The sequence below is a fragment of the Odontesthes bonariensis genome, chromosome 8 (assembly GCF_027942865.1).
Source record: "Odontesthes bonariensis isolate fOdoBon6 chromosome 8, fOdoBon6.hap1, whole genome shotgun sequence".
NCBI classification, from domain to species: Eukaryota; Metazoa; Chordata; class Actinopteri; order Atheriniformes; family Atherinopsidae; genus Odontesthes; species Odontesthes bonariensis.
The window spans coordinates 13882841-13899759 of record NC_134513.1 but is presented as its reverse complement, the minus strand read 5'-3'; the positions used below and the strand labels follow the sequence as shown (position 1 = coordinate 13899759).

Sequence of the window (16919 nt, the reverse complement as noted above, 5' to 3'; positions counted from 1 at the left end):
GTGTTTATCTATATGACTGTGTTCAATTAGAATACAATTACTTTGGTTTATTGGCAAGTAATTATCGCATTACATATTTTGAAATGAGGAGCATTTTATTTTGAAAGCAGTTTTCGATTTTTTTTGTGCTAATTATCGCTAGCCTCACACTCCACATCCTTGCATAGTTTTCCAAACAGTTACGCTACTACGTCTCTTGACCACTTGGGGCGCTCTAGGTGGCACGGGCGCCTATTCATTTTTCGCGAGGAAGTAGCAGTCAGAGCTGGGACTTGTAGGAATTGTAGTTTTATGTAAAGTTTAGCAGCCGGCTAACTATCAACTTCTCAACGGCTGTTCTACACTACTGTCGCCTACAACTTCAGAATGCTAAATGGGCTGCGTATCGATGGCGGAGAGCAATGACTGAGGAGTTTGACGAAGATGTGGTATTTGAGGTTTGTATAAGCGCTGTTGGTTGTTATCGAAACTTGTAACAGATGCTTTGTCATACCGCTTGAGTTCTGAGGTGAACATAGGCGCAAGGTTCATTAACAAAAGCTAGCTGAGTGCAAGCTAGTAGGCAATGCTAGCGTCTCTTAAGCGGCCAGCTGCCTGTTGCAGAGCCTTGTCAGTTCAAAACAATTCCACATATTTGGCTGGTTGCTAAGCGTGTTTCTGCCAAGGAGCTTTGGTGGTCATGAGAGGGGCTGAGCCGTGCTAGTGTGCGCACTGTTGTTGGTGTTTCATCATTACTGGACTGGTAGTTCGAGGTGGGGTGGGGATGATCACATCCAGTGCGTCGGATCTGACAAATGACTCGCTCACTTGCAAAATTTGCTGCATCTGGATGGTGACAACATGAGCCGCGATTTTGTGTGAAAATGCATGTGAGTACAATTGATTTATCCAAGCGCAATGTAGACATTAAGTTAATTACGATGGGATATATGAAATGCTCCTGTGCGGGACCTAAACACAGTCGAGATGCTCAGAGTGCTATTTTCCCCGGCAGCGGTAGAAGAAATGGGTCAGGCATATTTTGGACAAAATCTCTCCTAACTGCATGACAGATTTGGCTCTGAGCTTTCTTTGTCCTGGCTAAGAAAACAGCATCCCTCTCTGAGAAGACAGTGTTACGGCATTACAAGTCATGCTTCGTCTAAATGTCTAGTTCTCAAGCAAGAGGAAACAATGAACTCAAATTTAAGGTGAAGGGGCTCAAACAACAGTTGCAACATTTGTGTGATCATTTAAAGATTCACAGGCTAAGGCACTTTGCAGCATTATCCCCCAGAACAGAAAATAAGATGTCAGGTATGGGCTGAGGATGACGGTGGAGACTTAACTTCAGCCAATGATCACTGAGGGAAAGTCAACCAGGCAAGCTTTTCCTTCACTGATCAGAGCTGGGTTACCTTTTGCTTCACACAGGGTCAAATCAGAGCGATCAATATCTCACTCATCTCACGACCAAGACTAATCGCCACAGCTATCTAGCTGTCTTTTTTATCTTCCCTCATCTGGCACTGTTTTATACACCATGCTCCACTTTCTCTTTCATAATTACATGACTGCAGCTCAGCCTGTTTCACGGTCCTCCTCTTTCTATTTGCAGAACTCCCCTCTTTTCCAGTACCTGCATGATCTAGGGCACACAGACTTCGAGGCATGTCCAACGGCATCTCACGAGGAGGAATATGGTGGAGAAGAGGGAGACCTCGCCGCTGCTGGTGAAGATCCACAGAAAACTTCAGTGAGTTCCCACCACCTTCCAAACATATGCCACGCACAGACAGAGTTCCTCTCCAATTAAACGATTGCTTGATTCAAGTGAAATATTAGCCCAAAAAAGCGGGTGTACATCCAACCATCGCTATCTGCCCAATCTCCAAAAGAGAACAACAACTAGATAGTTTTTGTTTTTTAGGGAAATACTTCTGAGTGAAAGATGTACCTTTTTCCATTTGATTAATCTTAATTATTCACCCATCATGTATTTGTTTTTCCAACATATTTAATAGATTTGGTGAACATTATCATAAACATGTCTAAAATCTGTTTTACATCCATAGTTCAAACAAATTTGACATGTGAAAACGTCATAGAAATGATTAAATCTTATATTCGTGTTTAGCGTTGTGTTTATTGTGTTTATTTCTAACACTTTTTGGACCCGTGGTTATCAAGAAAACAACAAGTGGGGGAGGGAGTGTAGAAAAGATCTTATAATGGAGCTACTCTGTAAAGCTCTCTGCATTAAACGTGTGCACATCAGATCAAGATGAAATGCCCTTAACTGGCACCCACCCTTATTCTCTCTTGTGTCCCTAACCGGGGAACTGTGCGTGCGTGGGTGATCGTCCCTGTCTGACTTGTGCAGTCAGACACAAGTAATTGATTAGACTTCTGACTCCAAACACTAACACATATTGGCACGCAGTCACCCACAGACCTCTGTGCTGTTTATATGCGCCGCTTTGATCGTGCATGGTAACACCGTCATGGCGCCAGGGGCTTCCTGCACATGGACACGGGTACGGTTTGTTGCATGCTCTCTGCAGTTATACTTTTTAGAAGGAAACCTCTTGCTCTCAGTGGCGTCTCTTTCCTGCTCTTGCTCGGATTTTAGAAGAGATGGTTGTAATGCGATTACTGCGATCACGCTGCTTTCTCTCGGACGTTATTCCTCCTTCAGTGAGCATCCTCATACAATCTGCATGTGTGTGTTCTCCGTGTGTTGTGCCTGTTTTTTCAGCAGAGCTCGGCGCAGTCTGGCTGTGGGGAAGATTAAAACCTGTGAACGATGAGTAGCACTTGCATTATTCCGACCATGAATGACTGTAGTTTGAGACAACCTGTGATTCAGTCAGACGAGTAATTTGTCCTGGGGAAGCTCGGGGTCACATGACTCGGCTTCCTCTCGTTCGCCCTCCCCTTGCAACGGGAAACCGTGTGGCGTTTGCTTCGCTCAGGAACTTTCCATGTGTGTCACGCTTCCTCTCTGGTATACTGTTTTTCTAAGGAGTTAAAGAGGATGAGGGATTCGGATCAGGCAGAAAGGCATTTAGGTCCTCCCCCCATGAGCCATTTCCTGAAGGATGAAGATGAATCTAAGCGTAGACACCTTGTTCACATAGACGGATTGCTGTCACTAACAGTAAAAGGCAGATTTCTAACATCAGGACATGTTTGCATTATTTTAGAGGCATTTTCACTGAGGATGTGCAACAGTTGTGATGAATGCTGGTTCATATCCTTAAACATTAGTAGATGAATAAATATTGCTTTTCTGCCACTCAAGCACTCTTAACTGTGTCGCGTCTCGTGGCCAGCATTAGAAGACTTGAACTGTAATCCAGGTGTAATAATATGTATAATTGGCTGCATTTGTATGAAGCCTGAAACATTGTTAATAGACCCGAGATAAGGTGAGACAGAGTTCTACAAAGGTTTTGAACTCACGTTATTGGAAAGATTAAACATTCTTCTCTTTAGCGCCGTGCCACCCTGAATTAGCATGTTGTATATGCTAACTCCTGTATATTATATCACCATATTTGCCTGTTTTACATCTGTCGTTAAACTGCTCAAGCATACAAGTTCATCATGGAGAGTTGCTGTAACCAGCATGCCTACAAATGCTTCATCTGCAGCGACTTTCACAGTTGATTTATGCTTTTCAGGTCATTTTTGAGGAAAAGCGTCCCATGTTACCAACTCCCAGCGTCTCAGATGTGAGCCGTGACATTAAAACGACCGACGAGTGAAATGAATTTCATCGGCCATTTTATCGCAGTGCGATGCTCTGATAATAAACGGCTTGGCTTTCGCTGGCGTGCCCCTTTGATAAGTACCACTTCAAACTCCCTGGATCGCAATCAGATCGAACAGCTGCAGGTTGCACCGGAACAAATTTAATTCAGAGGGTTAGGAAGGACACTCCCAGAGGTCCCATGTTGGGTCACCTGTTTCAACCTCCGATGGTGTTCCGGTGGCATCCTTTTGGAGCATAATTCATTGGGTTTTGTGCTGTGAGTCAGGCAAAGCATGTAATATTAATCCATCACCTTGGGCTATGGAAAAGAACATTGGTTCTCCCAATATGATATTTCATGTTCTAAACAAAAGATGAATTCCTAATGAAAATAACAGTTAACTGCAACCTTCACTGTAAATATTCTTTGCTTTAGGATTGTATTTATGGTAAACATGTAAAACACCAAAATATTCAGTTTATTGCTGTAAAAACAAGAAAAAAAACGCCAAAACCTCACATTTCAGTATACAGAAACTGTTGAAACAAAATGTGTGAAACACGTGACCATAACCACGAGGTTTGGGGTGAATTCCCTTGATTATCTGTATCGGTGCCATATCATTCAGAGAGCCACAGTGTGCTATCGTGTGTGGATTTCTGTGGAGAGAGCTTTATGTCAGTTCTCCAAAAAGCTAATAATCGGTCTGGAAGCTGCAGCATTCCCTGAGACGGCAGCTGAATACTGATGAGCATCAACAAGACTGAACCCGAGTATTAAATGTAGTCAATCTGTCAAAGGTTTGCATCTGTTAGGATTATCCTCTGATACTACATAGAAGACCGATTAGAGGTATGCCCTATTTTGACAGTGTTGGATGAAAACCAATGATCAATGTTGTGTGGCTGCCCGATCCTGAGGCTCACTCTCCAATCGGAGATCAATAGCTAGGACTGCAGCCCGTAGGCTAACAGCACTTGTGCCTTACACCCCAGAAAAGGGGTCAACCTTCTGGCTGCCTTGTCCGGATCAATGGATCTGCTGTACACTGTCACACACACCTCAGATTATTTTATCACGCTATTTTTCATGCATCTTATCTGGTTTTAGCTTTGTCGAGAGCTTCAGCCTGAACATACAAAGATCTTTCATCGCGAGTTCCGTTTCCATCAAGCATTTCAGTGACGCTACTAAACACTGTAAGCGGATTAGAGAACAATAAATCCTATTCACAGTTTGGGCATTACACCGTTAGCACTTTTTTTTGGGGGGGGGTTTGTCTTGGCTCTTTTAATAAAACTGAGCAGCATTTTCAAAAGCAAGAGCTTTGCTATGGATCCAACTGTCAGTGCTATGTAAAATGTAGGTCTCTGTGGTGATAGTATCTCTTGGACAGTTTACAGTAAGAGGCCCTAGAGCTGGGAATGCAGACTCTTAGGAAGCAAGAAATAAAACAGAAGTGTGTCTCCAGTGAAATGTATACAAATATGTTCCCTGAAAGCAAAAGAATCCTTCCCCTTCCACTGTTGGAACTGTGTTGTGAAAGGGGTAAAATTGAGTTGTATCGAGCAGCTAAATTAAGGAGTTATTTGGTGTTTGCATGATGCTATATAAGACCCCGGGTGTGAATGTGTCACAGACACATTGCACACAGTGTTGTTGCCTGAAAGGCTTTGTCTCCTGGGAAACTCCTTTTGACCGCGAGTGAGTTTGTGTTCACTCAGTTGGACTTGAAACTTAGAGAATACCAGCAAAAATGATTCTGAGGCTAATCGACTGATTCCTAAGGTTTTGCTGGTGTGACTTGCAGGGAGGACGCCTGTGGAGACTGGCTGAGGCCTTGTGGACATGGAGCCCTCCTCATCAGGCAGCTGCATCTCGTAAGCTGGAGCAGCAACTGGTAGGTAGAGCAACAATGGCACTGAGGCCAGCCGCTACGCTGCGTTTAATCCACAAAAGGCGTCTTTTCTTCATTTTAAGCTCACGTTTGCCTTTTCCTCACGTCCTCACAGGACAGCATGTTCGGCCAGTACTCGGTCAGGTGCATTCTGGACCAGGACGTGCTGCTGCAGGAGGATGTGGAGCTGATCGAGCTGTTGGACCCGAGTCTGCTCACGTTCGGCTCTTCGCCCTCTGGCTCGCCCAGCCGAGGGATCACCCTGCCCAAACCGAGCCTCATCGCCAAGCCCTCCCTGTGGTAAATTGCACCAAAAAACAACAACACACGGATACACAATGAATGGAGAAAATTATGGAAACAGCAGTACATTACAACTTCAGTACGACACTTAACGAGGCACATTATTATATCTGAAACTGGAGTCACTCTAATCCTGACCTGGTAGATACAGTATGTTAGCATTTAAGATGTCTGATAGTTGGCACACTTTTTGACCACTCGGTTAACAGCTTCATCTGTTCTTCCTCTCTCAGGGATGTGGCGGGGCTGGTGGGCCTGGCTGCAGTGCTGCTGGGCCTCTGCACCTCATCTGAAGGCCTGTGGTCACTGGTTGCTGCCCCATGGGGCCTCGCCCTGCTGGGCTGGGTGGGCCTGAGGGGTGTCACGCTGTGGAGACGGGGCCGTAAGCAGAGAGCAGTCCACACCAGGGCCACACAGCTCCAGACTCTTGTCCACAACAGCAAGACTCTGACTGGACTGTCTCGCAAAGCCCTGCGCCTGGTCCAGGAGACGGAGGTCATCTCCAGAGGGTTTACCCTGTAAGTGCACTCCTTTTGCATCACACCACACGGCACCCAGCTACCTATGATTTATAGAGTGTCAGTTCCTTAATTACTTACCCAATCGATTGGCAGTGTTGAAACTATTCGTGCGTGTTTCATTGTTTATTTTAGGCTGCTGCTGCTGCTGTCTCTGTGTGTCTGTGCAGCTTTAGCGTCCATTGTTTAAAAAGATAAGAAGATTGATACTACTCTCATATCTGTGTATTAAGCCACAGTCAGCAGTTGGTTCACTTTGCTTTGCATAAAGAGTGGAAATCACCTGGCCTGGTTCTGTCCACAGGTAACGCAATCCACCTACACCTTTGTGAATAGGCTCTTGTTTGGATGAAACTAAATATGCTGCTCGGTTGATGTCGTTACTTTTGGACAGAGCAGGGCTGGCTGTTTCCTATGGTTTCAGTCTCAGAGCTAAGCTAAGCTAACAGGCTGCTGATTCTTATTTACCTCATGTCACATTGGGCTTTTTTCTGTTTGTAGTTGTTGTTCAATGTTGTGTTCGTGTCTAAGTATGTTGTTTCTAGTACTGTCTTTAGTGATGTTCAGTGTTGTGTGTGCCCCTCTGCCTCTTTGGGACGTCTCCACAGTTGTATCACATTTCACTTGTCAAGTTTGCTCGACAGGGTGAGTACGGCCAGCTCCTTTAGCAGGGCGGGGCCGGGGGCGGTGCCACGAGGCCAGCAGCTGATTGGACTGAGGAAGGCCTTGTACCGGGCGCTCCGCTCATCCTTCAGAGCTTCTCGTAGGGCCACCTGCCACATGCTTAAGGCATATCCTTTAACTGATGACACTGAGTTGCATGGAGCTTTACGAATCTCTAAAGGGAAATTAAATAAACAAATTATGGTCATTATAATTGGTCATTGCGTATGGCTTATGGCTGGGCAGGAATGACCTTCTGTACTGTGCCTTGTTGAAGCAGAACTGAAGGAACCTCTGACTTGAAGACATTCTGTTGTTTAATCACCATGTTGGGCAGAATGTGTGCAGTGTTGTCCATTATGTTCAGCAGCTTGTGCAACGTCACCTTTTGCACACTCGGCTCTACAGACTTGAAAGGAGAGCCAGCCTTCTTATTCAGCTTGTTTCAGTCACTGGCGCCAAAGAAAGAAAGAAAGTCAAGTCAAATGAGTGTTTATTCATGTTGCTGAGATAAGAGTATTTATAGTTATAAACAATAACTTTATAAAGCTTTGTGCAGCATCATTCACATTCACACTTTTACAGTGCACCCTGCTCCACTTTTAATTATTTTCTTTCTGCCTGTTTTGCTTGCTGGCACATGTTTGAATTGTGTTTAATTTTAGCTTTTTAATCAAAGCGCGGTCATGCATATCTCAAAAATGTAAGGGAAGTGTGATTGGGATCGCATTCCTGAGGATAACAACCGTTACTAAGCAAGAGGAGAAGGCCGATTCCTCCGTGTTGAGGCTGGAAATCCAAAGACATCCTTTCATGGCAGCCAGAGATAATGCTGGAAAAGTTCTCTACCTTTTCAAGTCAAAGGATTGTACATGCAGTGATGGATAGTGACAGAATAACTGTGCCTCTGAAATATCACAGAGAACTTTATAAAGTTTTAGGTATTTGTGTAAGAGTACTGATTTTCAGACGACAATACACTGTGGAACTTGTAAAGTAGATGTACACGTTGTTTTCACGCATATATTACGTGTCCTTAACACCCCCCAACGTTCCCTCTGAACTCTGAGATTGACAATGTGACAAACTATGTGTGTGCGGTGCCTCTGAAGGAGCTGGGGCTCGGACTGGGAATCGAGCACCTGGGCGACGAGCAGGCTCAGGAGCTGACAGACGACTACAGCCTGCCTGCCCTGAAGGTAGGGCCTGAGGGTTGAACACAGGGCTGCAGTGAATGAAATGAGCACGAGAGCTTGAGAGAGGTGGAAAGATGAAGGACTAAGAGGTTTTGATTTGTAAGATTAAGTATTTTCAGTTGTTTTAGATTGTTTATCTTATTGTTTATTGTGATTGTCTGCTTAAAATTCTTTAAGTATGGCGGTATTTCTATCACAAATACTGTATGATTTGTGATGACCTAACTACAAGTTTATAGTTTACTATTCTAAGCATTTTGGCAACTTTGGACAAGTTGCTTGCTTTCTTGAATGTTCCAGAACTCTAAATAGAGCAGGAGCTTAAACAGAAAGTCAATTCATGTTCTGACCTCAGCTTGGCTTTTGAAGTAAAAAGCCTGAAGGCAGGAATGGCTAAAAGAACCGTCAGAGAAAGGAAAAATGGGATAGATGTTCTAATATGTAGAAGGGCGGTTGTTGACGGGGCTTTTTTTGGTTGGCTCTCCCACAGATGCTGTACCAACTGTGGGTGGGACAGAGCTCAGAATGTTTCCGTCGCCTGGCTCTTCTCCTCTCCCCGCACCGAATAGAAGAGTCGGAGGAGGGCGTACCCAACGGGGAAACCTCGCCTCCCACTCCTCATCTGCCCCCTTTGCACCGGTCCATCGCCGCCGTGACCGAGCCCCTCCATCACGCTTTCGCCAGCTGTCTCGGTGAAGTGCAGCGCAGCTACGACTTCCACCGACACTTTGAGACTCATCCGAGGACGACAGGCTCTGACAGGACTGGACGGGCCAGGGAGAAATGCCGAGAGCTCAACACCCTGCACACCTCCATCCGAAGCCTGCAGCTGCACCTCAAGGCCCTGCTCAGCGAGTGAGACACACAAACACGCAAAGTCCTGACTGATCTCAGTCCACACCTCCTAAAAGAGGAGATGAGATGTTGATATCAGTGTGAGAAACTGGGTCACTTCAAAAGCAAAGCAGCTATAGTACACACAGTAAATAAAACAGGGCTTGATACTGGATACAAAAGAATAAAACATGAATCTCTGTCACTTAAATCTGTGCTTTTGTCACTCCTTCTTCTCTCATATCTTTGATATCATCAGGATGATCATCCTGGAGGATGATCTGGAAAAGCTGATGGTGTCCAAGGAACTTACCGAGTTGACACTTAAAGGCTACCAGGACCTCAACGACCGGCTGCACCAGCTGCAGCCGCACATGCACGCCAGCACTGGCTGCTGGGAGGACACCATCAGCCAGGTGCAGCGCATGCTGAGACGGGCCAACGCCTGTCCAAGTGAGCAGAGTCGAACACAAACGCACATGGAACACTTTCTCATGTTTAGGTACTCTGAATGTTAGTTTTCCCCTTTCAGAGACGGAAGTCATCTATAAGTTTAACGTTTCCCAACATGCCATAAAGTATATCAAAACAGAAATCCCCTCCTTAAGTAGCATGGCTGTTACATATTACTAAGGGCCTATTTTTAGCGCAGATTTCCTCCTTCCTTTAACATTACTCAAGACTATTTCCAGTTATGGAGGAAGTAGCTCCACCTTAATGCAGGAGAAGAAACAGACAAACCAGAGCACCGCTGTCAACGGTGACCAGGTTCCAATGCCAAGTCATTGAGGTCATCTGTCGTTTTCATGCAGTGGTGTAAACGTGACCGTGCATCATCTCTGCAGGTAATGCTGATGGTCTAGAGCAGTGCGGTCCTCCTATGCCTGAGCTTCCTGCTGCTCCTCCATCTTACCCCCTGATATTGGACAGAGACCCGGTGCCAGAGGAGCTGGTAAGATCAGATGTCCACCTTTCAGCTTACAACTTATATGGTGCAAGACTCAAATCTAGAGCTGTTTTTAAAATGCAACTATATATTTTTAATAGGGCTGGTCAACGATTAAAATGTTTAATCTCATCAATCACATGATTTTCCTGATTAATCACGATGAATCGCATTTGTACGCAAAATCCAAAAAGGAATTCAAAAGTAGCGTATAGCTTTTAGCATTTAGTTTTATTTTAAATGTGCTGCCATATGAATGAAAGTGCTATAACATTTGTTGTGCAAACACACTTTTAACATCAGCATTTTTATGTAGTTTTTATGTAGAAGCCTCGCTCCACTGTCTGTTTCCTTGAATGACTTGCTGCTATCAGTTGTGCGTTTTGCCTTTAAGTGATATTTTAGACTGGAACTACTACGGTGATGAGACAATTCAACTTGGCAGTGTTTACAGATGACTTTGGTTCTGTCGACTCCGCCGTCTGGAAGAACTTGGCCGATTAAAAGTTCCGTACCCTTCTCCATGTTTGGTGGATCCGCCAATTACTTTCTTTTCCAGTTCCGCAGCAGAAAAGCAACAGACTTTTACAAAATAAAAGCCTGTGAGCAACATACTTTTACAATGATAAAATAAATAATAAAACAGGGGTGGTGAGTGGCGTAGTGGGTTGAGCAGGCGCCCCATGTACAAGAGGCCATCGTCCTCGCTGCAGCTGGCCCCGGTTCGAGTCCCACATCGAACGGCCCTGTGCTGCATGTCGTTCCCCCTCTCTCGGCCCCCTGCTTCCTGTCTATCTGAACTTTCCTATCCATTAAAGGCACAAAAGCCCTAAAAAATTTTTTTTAAATTAAAGTTATTTATTTATTTTTTAAATAAAGATATAAAACATGCATTAATGCGCAATCAAATATTTAGCGGCGTTAAATAATGAATGCGTTAACGCGATAATAACGAGTTAACGTTCAACTGTGTTGAAAAGGACAGAAATCGTGATGAGTCGTAGCTCTGTTGTCAGTCTCTCCCGCCGTTTCACCCGACCAGGATTTGGAGGCCTACGTGTCCGACTCCGACTCTGACGGGGAAGGCAGAGGGTCATGGTCTGACGTCTTGTCTCCGGAGGAGCGGGAACGACAGCGGAGGGAGCGGGAGGAGTCCCGACGCGTCCTGTCGGAGCTCAAAGCTGTGCTGGGCTTCCGCGCCTCTGAGGGGGAGAGGATGAAGAGGAAGCAGCTGCTCTTCAGCGACCAAGGTCTGCATTGGTGTTACAGATATTCTTGGAGCTAAGCTGATTTTGAGCTGAAATATCAGGTTCTGTGTTTCTGCTTAAAGTCAGGGTGACAGGTTGTAAAATCTAACGCTGCAATACTTGTCTTTGGGCTTTGTGTAGACAGTCGTTGATGCATCAAAATGGAGAGCAACCCTTTCAGATGGTCAAAGTCTCACGGGAGCTGCCTTTTGGAAATGATTTCTGAGAGCTCAGAGCAGAGAGAATTTAGTATTTTTGTGGCTGCAGTCGAATGCTGTATTGCCTTTCTCTGACTTAATTATGCAAATAGCAGTGGTAGAAGATGTTAACCTGATGTGACAGGAGGCTGGCTTCACAGACCAATATGTCCCTGCCTTGAAAAGAGAGGGAGCCTTTTAAAGGAATACTCAGAATCTGTCTGTGTCAGTCTTATCATATGTGAATGTCAACCAATATGACTGTGACTGCTCACAGAGCCTCCTTTTATCCCATTTTACCAATCTGCAAACGCACCAAACCACCTCTCATCTGGGTCTGAGTCCCCACAGGCAGAGATGTGAGCAGAGGAGGGCGAGGGGACATGTTGCTAACAAAATGAGACGTCTTTGCACCGGAGCGTCGTTTTACACTGATTTAAACACGATGTCCGAAAGACGCTGCATCATGTTTACTGCTCTTCCGACAAGCCTTCTCTCTGGGAATGAAACTGGTTTACAGGCATGGGGACAGAGGAGAAAGGAGATGCAAATGACACATAGATGCTGCTTTTGTTGATGTTACACCTGACAACCTGCCTGTAGCTTCCAATATTGGAGGGGAAAAAGCCAAAAAAAATAAGTAAATAAACAAAGTAATCAGGGCTCTTATGCACCAAATCTCTGTGTAAAGTGATCTTGCTGTTGTTGGCAAGCAGTAACGTTAATGATGACAATATATATATATATATATATATATATATAGTTTTTGGTTGCACTAGAAGGTGTCTGACTGACTAGTCCACAGCTCAAAACTGGTGTTATAACAAAGTACCCAATACTTAATGCGATCATTCCTCCTTTTTTCGCAGCTGCTGCGTCTTCAGTTCTGAGCGAGAGTTCTGATCCTGCCACAATGCTGTCAGACGCTCCACCCTCTGCGGGCTCCGTAGAGGCTGGCAATGAAGAAGGAAACCACCTATCGGAGTGCTCCGCAGGGAGCGAAGGGGAGGAAGGGGAAGGAAGCGACGGCAGGGTGAGGCCTGATCCCTCCACAGACCCTGTGACAGAGTTCAGCTGTGGTTCTGAGGAAGGGGAGTTGGGAGGACCGTCGGTCTGCAGCAGAGGAGGAGGAGCATCCGAGCTCCACCAGTATGACGGCATCATGGTGGAGGAAGAGGAGGGGGAGGGCCAGAATGGCCTGGACTGCTTCCTGAAGCCTAAAATCTCAGCTGTCTCTGTGATGGACAGACTGACAGAGATGCACGGCTCGGAGACTCTCAGCTTCAGCTCCGCCCTCGCCGCGCAGGTGGCCGCCCGCTCACACTCGCTCATCACCATGGAGGAGCAGACATTCGGAGATGATGAAGAGGAGGAAGAAGAGGAGAGTGACAGAAGAACCCCTGAGAAGGACTAGATATGAAACCCTGCTCCTTTGACCGAGCACTGAGCAGAGACTGTGATCTTCTTTTATCGATGGGTCTGTGTTACATCTTAACTGCTTCTAATGTGGAGGTATTTCAAACACTCTATTACCCGTCCGTCCATGTTACGGTTTCTGTTCCCCGCCCACAATTCTTACTGCTCTTTTGCTGTTGAAACTCAGGTACCAGAACCACTAACACGAAATGTGACCTCACTGTGTTGAGGCCAGATGAGTAGAGTGTCCTCAGTTTTACCCGGTGATAACAACAAAATGTAACACGATCTCAGTCTTTCGGTAGATGTGGAAGAAACACACGATCATCATCATCATCATCATCATGTCATATGTGTTAGAGGGTTGTTTCAAAAGGTCAAAATTGTAGTTTTACTGTGTCATTGTGGGGCAAAAAAAAAAAAGCAAGCAAAAGTACTCGAGGTGTGTTCAGACAGAAAACTTATTTCACTGTTGGGCTGTTTGTGTTTATCCACTCTGAGGTTAATTTGCCAACTGCCCATAGGCTTGGACGCCTGTCTCTCTCGTCTCTTTGGTGTGTTTAAAACGCTCCGTCTGCACTATTGGATCTCGTTTCTCGTTCGGTTACTTTCAGCCGGTTCGGCGTGTTGAATCACTATTGGGTGTTTCCGTGAAAGAGCACTAAAAACTTCTTTAAAGTGAAAGACAGGGGTGCAATAATAAGCAAACACTGCTTTCCTAATGCTTGGTCCTCTGGGATCCCTTGTTGAATAGAGTAAAACTGCGTCCTTCTGTGCTGGAGAGTCCTCTTGCACAGGCGTTGATGCTGGCGTTTGGAAACTGTATTTTTGCTGTGTTCAAGTGCGATTTATTTCTATTTTTTTTTTTTTTTGCCTAGACGTGACGCAAGGAGACCCAGCAGGGGGGCTCATTCATCGCCGCTGGTTCTTGAAGTCGGACGTCCTTAAAAAACCACAAGAAGACCGACAGAAGTTTAGTCCAACGCAAACAAAGCCGAAAGTGAAATCTAACATCCAGCCGTTCAGACAGTTCATAAATCTCTACCTCAGAAAAAGAAAAATGCAGACTAATAGGAACACAGATCGTATCTCTGTCTTTGTGGGAGTTTTTTTTTAAACTGAGGAAAGTGTTTCATTCAGGTGAGACAAAAGCCCAGAACTTTGCTCTCTCAGACACTAACTTATAACATGCATGTGTCACAACAGAGAAATCCCAAGCGGCAAATACAAGGCTCAAAGAGAGCGCAGAGCTTGTGGTCTGACAAAAACGTCAGTAATATCGCTCTGTCTTCACTGAGCAAGTACTTGCTTGCAGCTGTATTAAGCCTTTAACTTATAATTAATCAAACAATCTATAAAACAAATGATGGGAGACGGGCCCTGCTGTGACACTACTTCCTCTCTCTTGAGAATGAGACTTTGTGTGTCAATGAGGTTAGGTGTATAACTAAAGGGTAAAGTCAGCTTTATGACTACCGTATACAGATCTAGGACCAACAATTCTTTTAAACATTTCCTCCTGTGACGTCCCATCCAGTCTCGAATAAGTTAAGTAGCTCTCCCGTGTGCCCCCTCAATTTGTTCATTTGAATTATTCCAAATATTTTTTGTTGTGGTTGTTGCCGTCTGCCTTGGATCGTAATCACATTTGACAAATCATTTTAATGAACATTCCCGTCCAACCCCAGAAGTCACCAGTTTCTCCTCTGAAAAGCCCCCGTGTCCCTGTTGACTTTTTGCTAAGCCGGGAAAGTGTGTGAACACGGCTTGGAGATCAGCCTATCTAAATGTAATCTGAGCAAGATAGAAAGTGTAAAACTACAGAAAATCAGGGCTTGAATTTAGGAAGTGACGCAAAAGAAAAGTAAAATATAATTCAAACGACACAAAAAAAAACAAAGGCTTCCTGAACTGAACCTGCGGTAATCTGCTCTTGCTGAAAACCTGCTGCAGTTTCCACCCCAGATATTTTGTGGGCTGTTGAACACAAACAATCCCTCCTGTGGAATTCACAAGGAACATTTTCTGTCTGAACACTGTAAAAAGCAGAGCTCAGCTGATCGCTCCCAAACAGATGCATGTTGGAGGGAGCTCTGCAGGAAGGGGAAGTCGAACGCTATGTTGTGCTATTTTTGTCCGGCCCCGTTTTTCTGCAATCCATCTCGGTGCCGTCTGATGGGACACAATGGGGGACAAAAAAAGCTGACGGTCCATTTGCAATCCTATTTCGAGAGACATCTTTGGAATACGCTGTCCTGTCTAAGAGCAACTCATGAAGTGTGACGCAATCTCATTTTCTCAGTGTCTGTGTTTACAGGGGCACGCTCGGCGGAAACGGATTGACTGAACTGTTGAACGTGAATGTAATGAATTGTGGCAAAAATGTGTACGGGTATGGAAAAAGATGAGCGTTGGGGGGGCAGCACAACATTCAGATGAGGCGTCTTGACAGTCCTGATGTTTGCCCCCCCCCTCTTCCACCTCCACCCCCTGGTCCCTCATGTCACCATGTTTGCCTTGTCTTGACCCCTCCTGCATTTTCCAGCGTGAAATAAAATACCATTCTGGAAGTGTTCAGTGAATCTGTCCTCGCACTCATGTTTCACAGGGGAGCTGAGAAACAGGTTGGGTCGGTTATTCGACACGTTTTGTTGGATTTTGCTTTTGTCTGACCCGCAACAGCTGCTGTGCCCCTTCTTTAAGCCCCTCCAGCCTTTAGAGGCTCGCACACACACAGACCTGCCGCCTTTTATTTCAGCATATGCTGCACCTCCGTTCGACTGCATTTCGTTAGAGAAACGTTGCTGGTGTTACTAGTTACCTATCGGATTCAGATTTAACAGAAATATGCACGGTGGCTCCATTAAAAAGAAAAAAAACTAACACATTGATAAAGATAAAATCAGAGACTCCTATGTTTTCTGCCTTGATTTATGTAACACTCTCAGATATGCATTTGTTAGAAGTTATTTAAGACGTCCTAACTTCACGTTGCTAATAGATCTAATATAAATCTCATTTGGTTTTAACAAAAGAGGCTCAGATTAGAGAAAAACCCTGTAAAATTCCCCAGATGTGTCTTGTGACCCAGACACAGAGCTGAATAATTCAATCTCACTTTGCATTGAGCTGTAGTCTCTGCAAAATACTTTTTCTCATCGTCACGGATCAGTGTTAACAATCTAATAATCGAAAACAAAAAAAAATATACATATCTCAGGAAGCAATACTTTCTACTTACGATATGTAATTATCATTTTGTGCCTTTAGAAAGTCGGGACCGGTGCTTTGAGCATGGTAATTTGATTTAAATCGACCCAACTATGTTATTTAACACTTTTAAGAAGATTACTTTAATTAGACATGAAACACATAAACCTGTGGCACGCTTTCCAGTATAAAGTACAACACAACTAAAATAACTCTAAACTAAAATCATATAAAACACAACTTTACTGCTTGATATTTTTTATACCGAGGCCGGTTCCTGTGATGGTTTCGCCACCTAGTGGCGATTTTTTACCACTGCAACTGATGCTCGTGTGCAATGACAATTATTTTTCTTATTGTCATGTATGAGAATGTGACAGAAAACGTAAAAATTTGTTTTAAATGTTATTGATGTTTGTTTCTAAAGAATTTGTGTCAATACCGTTTTGACACATTTACTTATTCGCTTTTTTTTATCCAGCCGAATTCATATCACTATTACCTTATTAACTATATTTAACAGTGCATTTATTATCCATGTATTAATAGTTGACTGCACGTGTTTCCTTTTTAGGCTCCTGCTCCTCTTCAGCTGATTCGGCATGCTTTACTTTGTGAGGCATTCACTTGCTCTCATTAAGCTCAAATTTCTGAAAACACATGTTAATAAGCCCATTTAGGGATTTAAACAAGTTAAAAAATAAGATGAATCTGCACACGACACGGGCAGGCCTTTAAATTTAAGTATAGATGTA

The 16919-nt window shown here is 44.4% G+C and overlaps 1 protein-coding gene across 1 annotated transcript; it reads left to right on the top strand.

Moving 5' to 3' along the window:
- The first annotated feature begins 292 nt into the window (after positions 1 to 292).
- Positions 293 to 14027, top strand: vezt (vezatin, adherens junctions transmembrane protein). Its single transcript, XM_075471827.1, has 12 exons — positions 293 to 437; positions 1598 to 1735; positions 5548 to 5637; positions 5750 to 5934; positions 6171 to 6455; positions 7100 to 7246; positions 8170 to 8317; positions 8805 to 9169; positions 9408 to 9601; positions 9994 to 10100; positions 11137 to 11344; positions 12408 to 14027. The coding sequence occupies exons 1-12, from the start codon at positions 402 to 404 to the stop codon at positions 12950 to 12952; spliced, it is 2448 nt and encodes an 815-aa protein (XP_075327942.1). The 5' UTR covers positions 293 to 401; the 3' UTR covers positions 12953 to 14027.
- The last annotated feature ends 2892 nt before the right edge of the window (positions 14028 to 16919 follow it).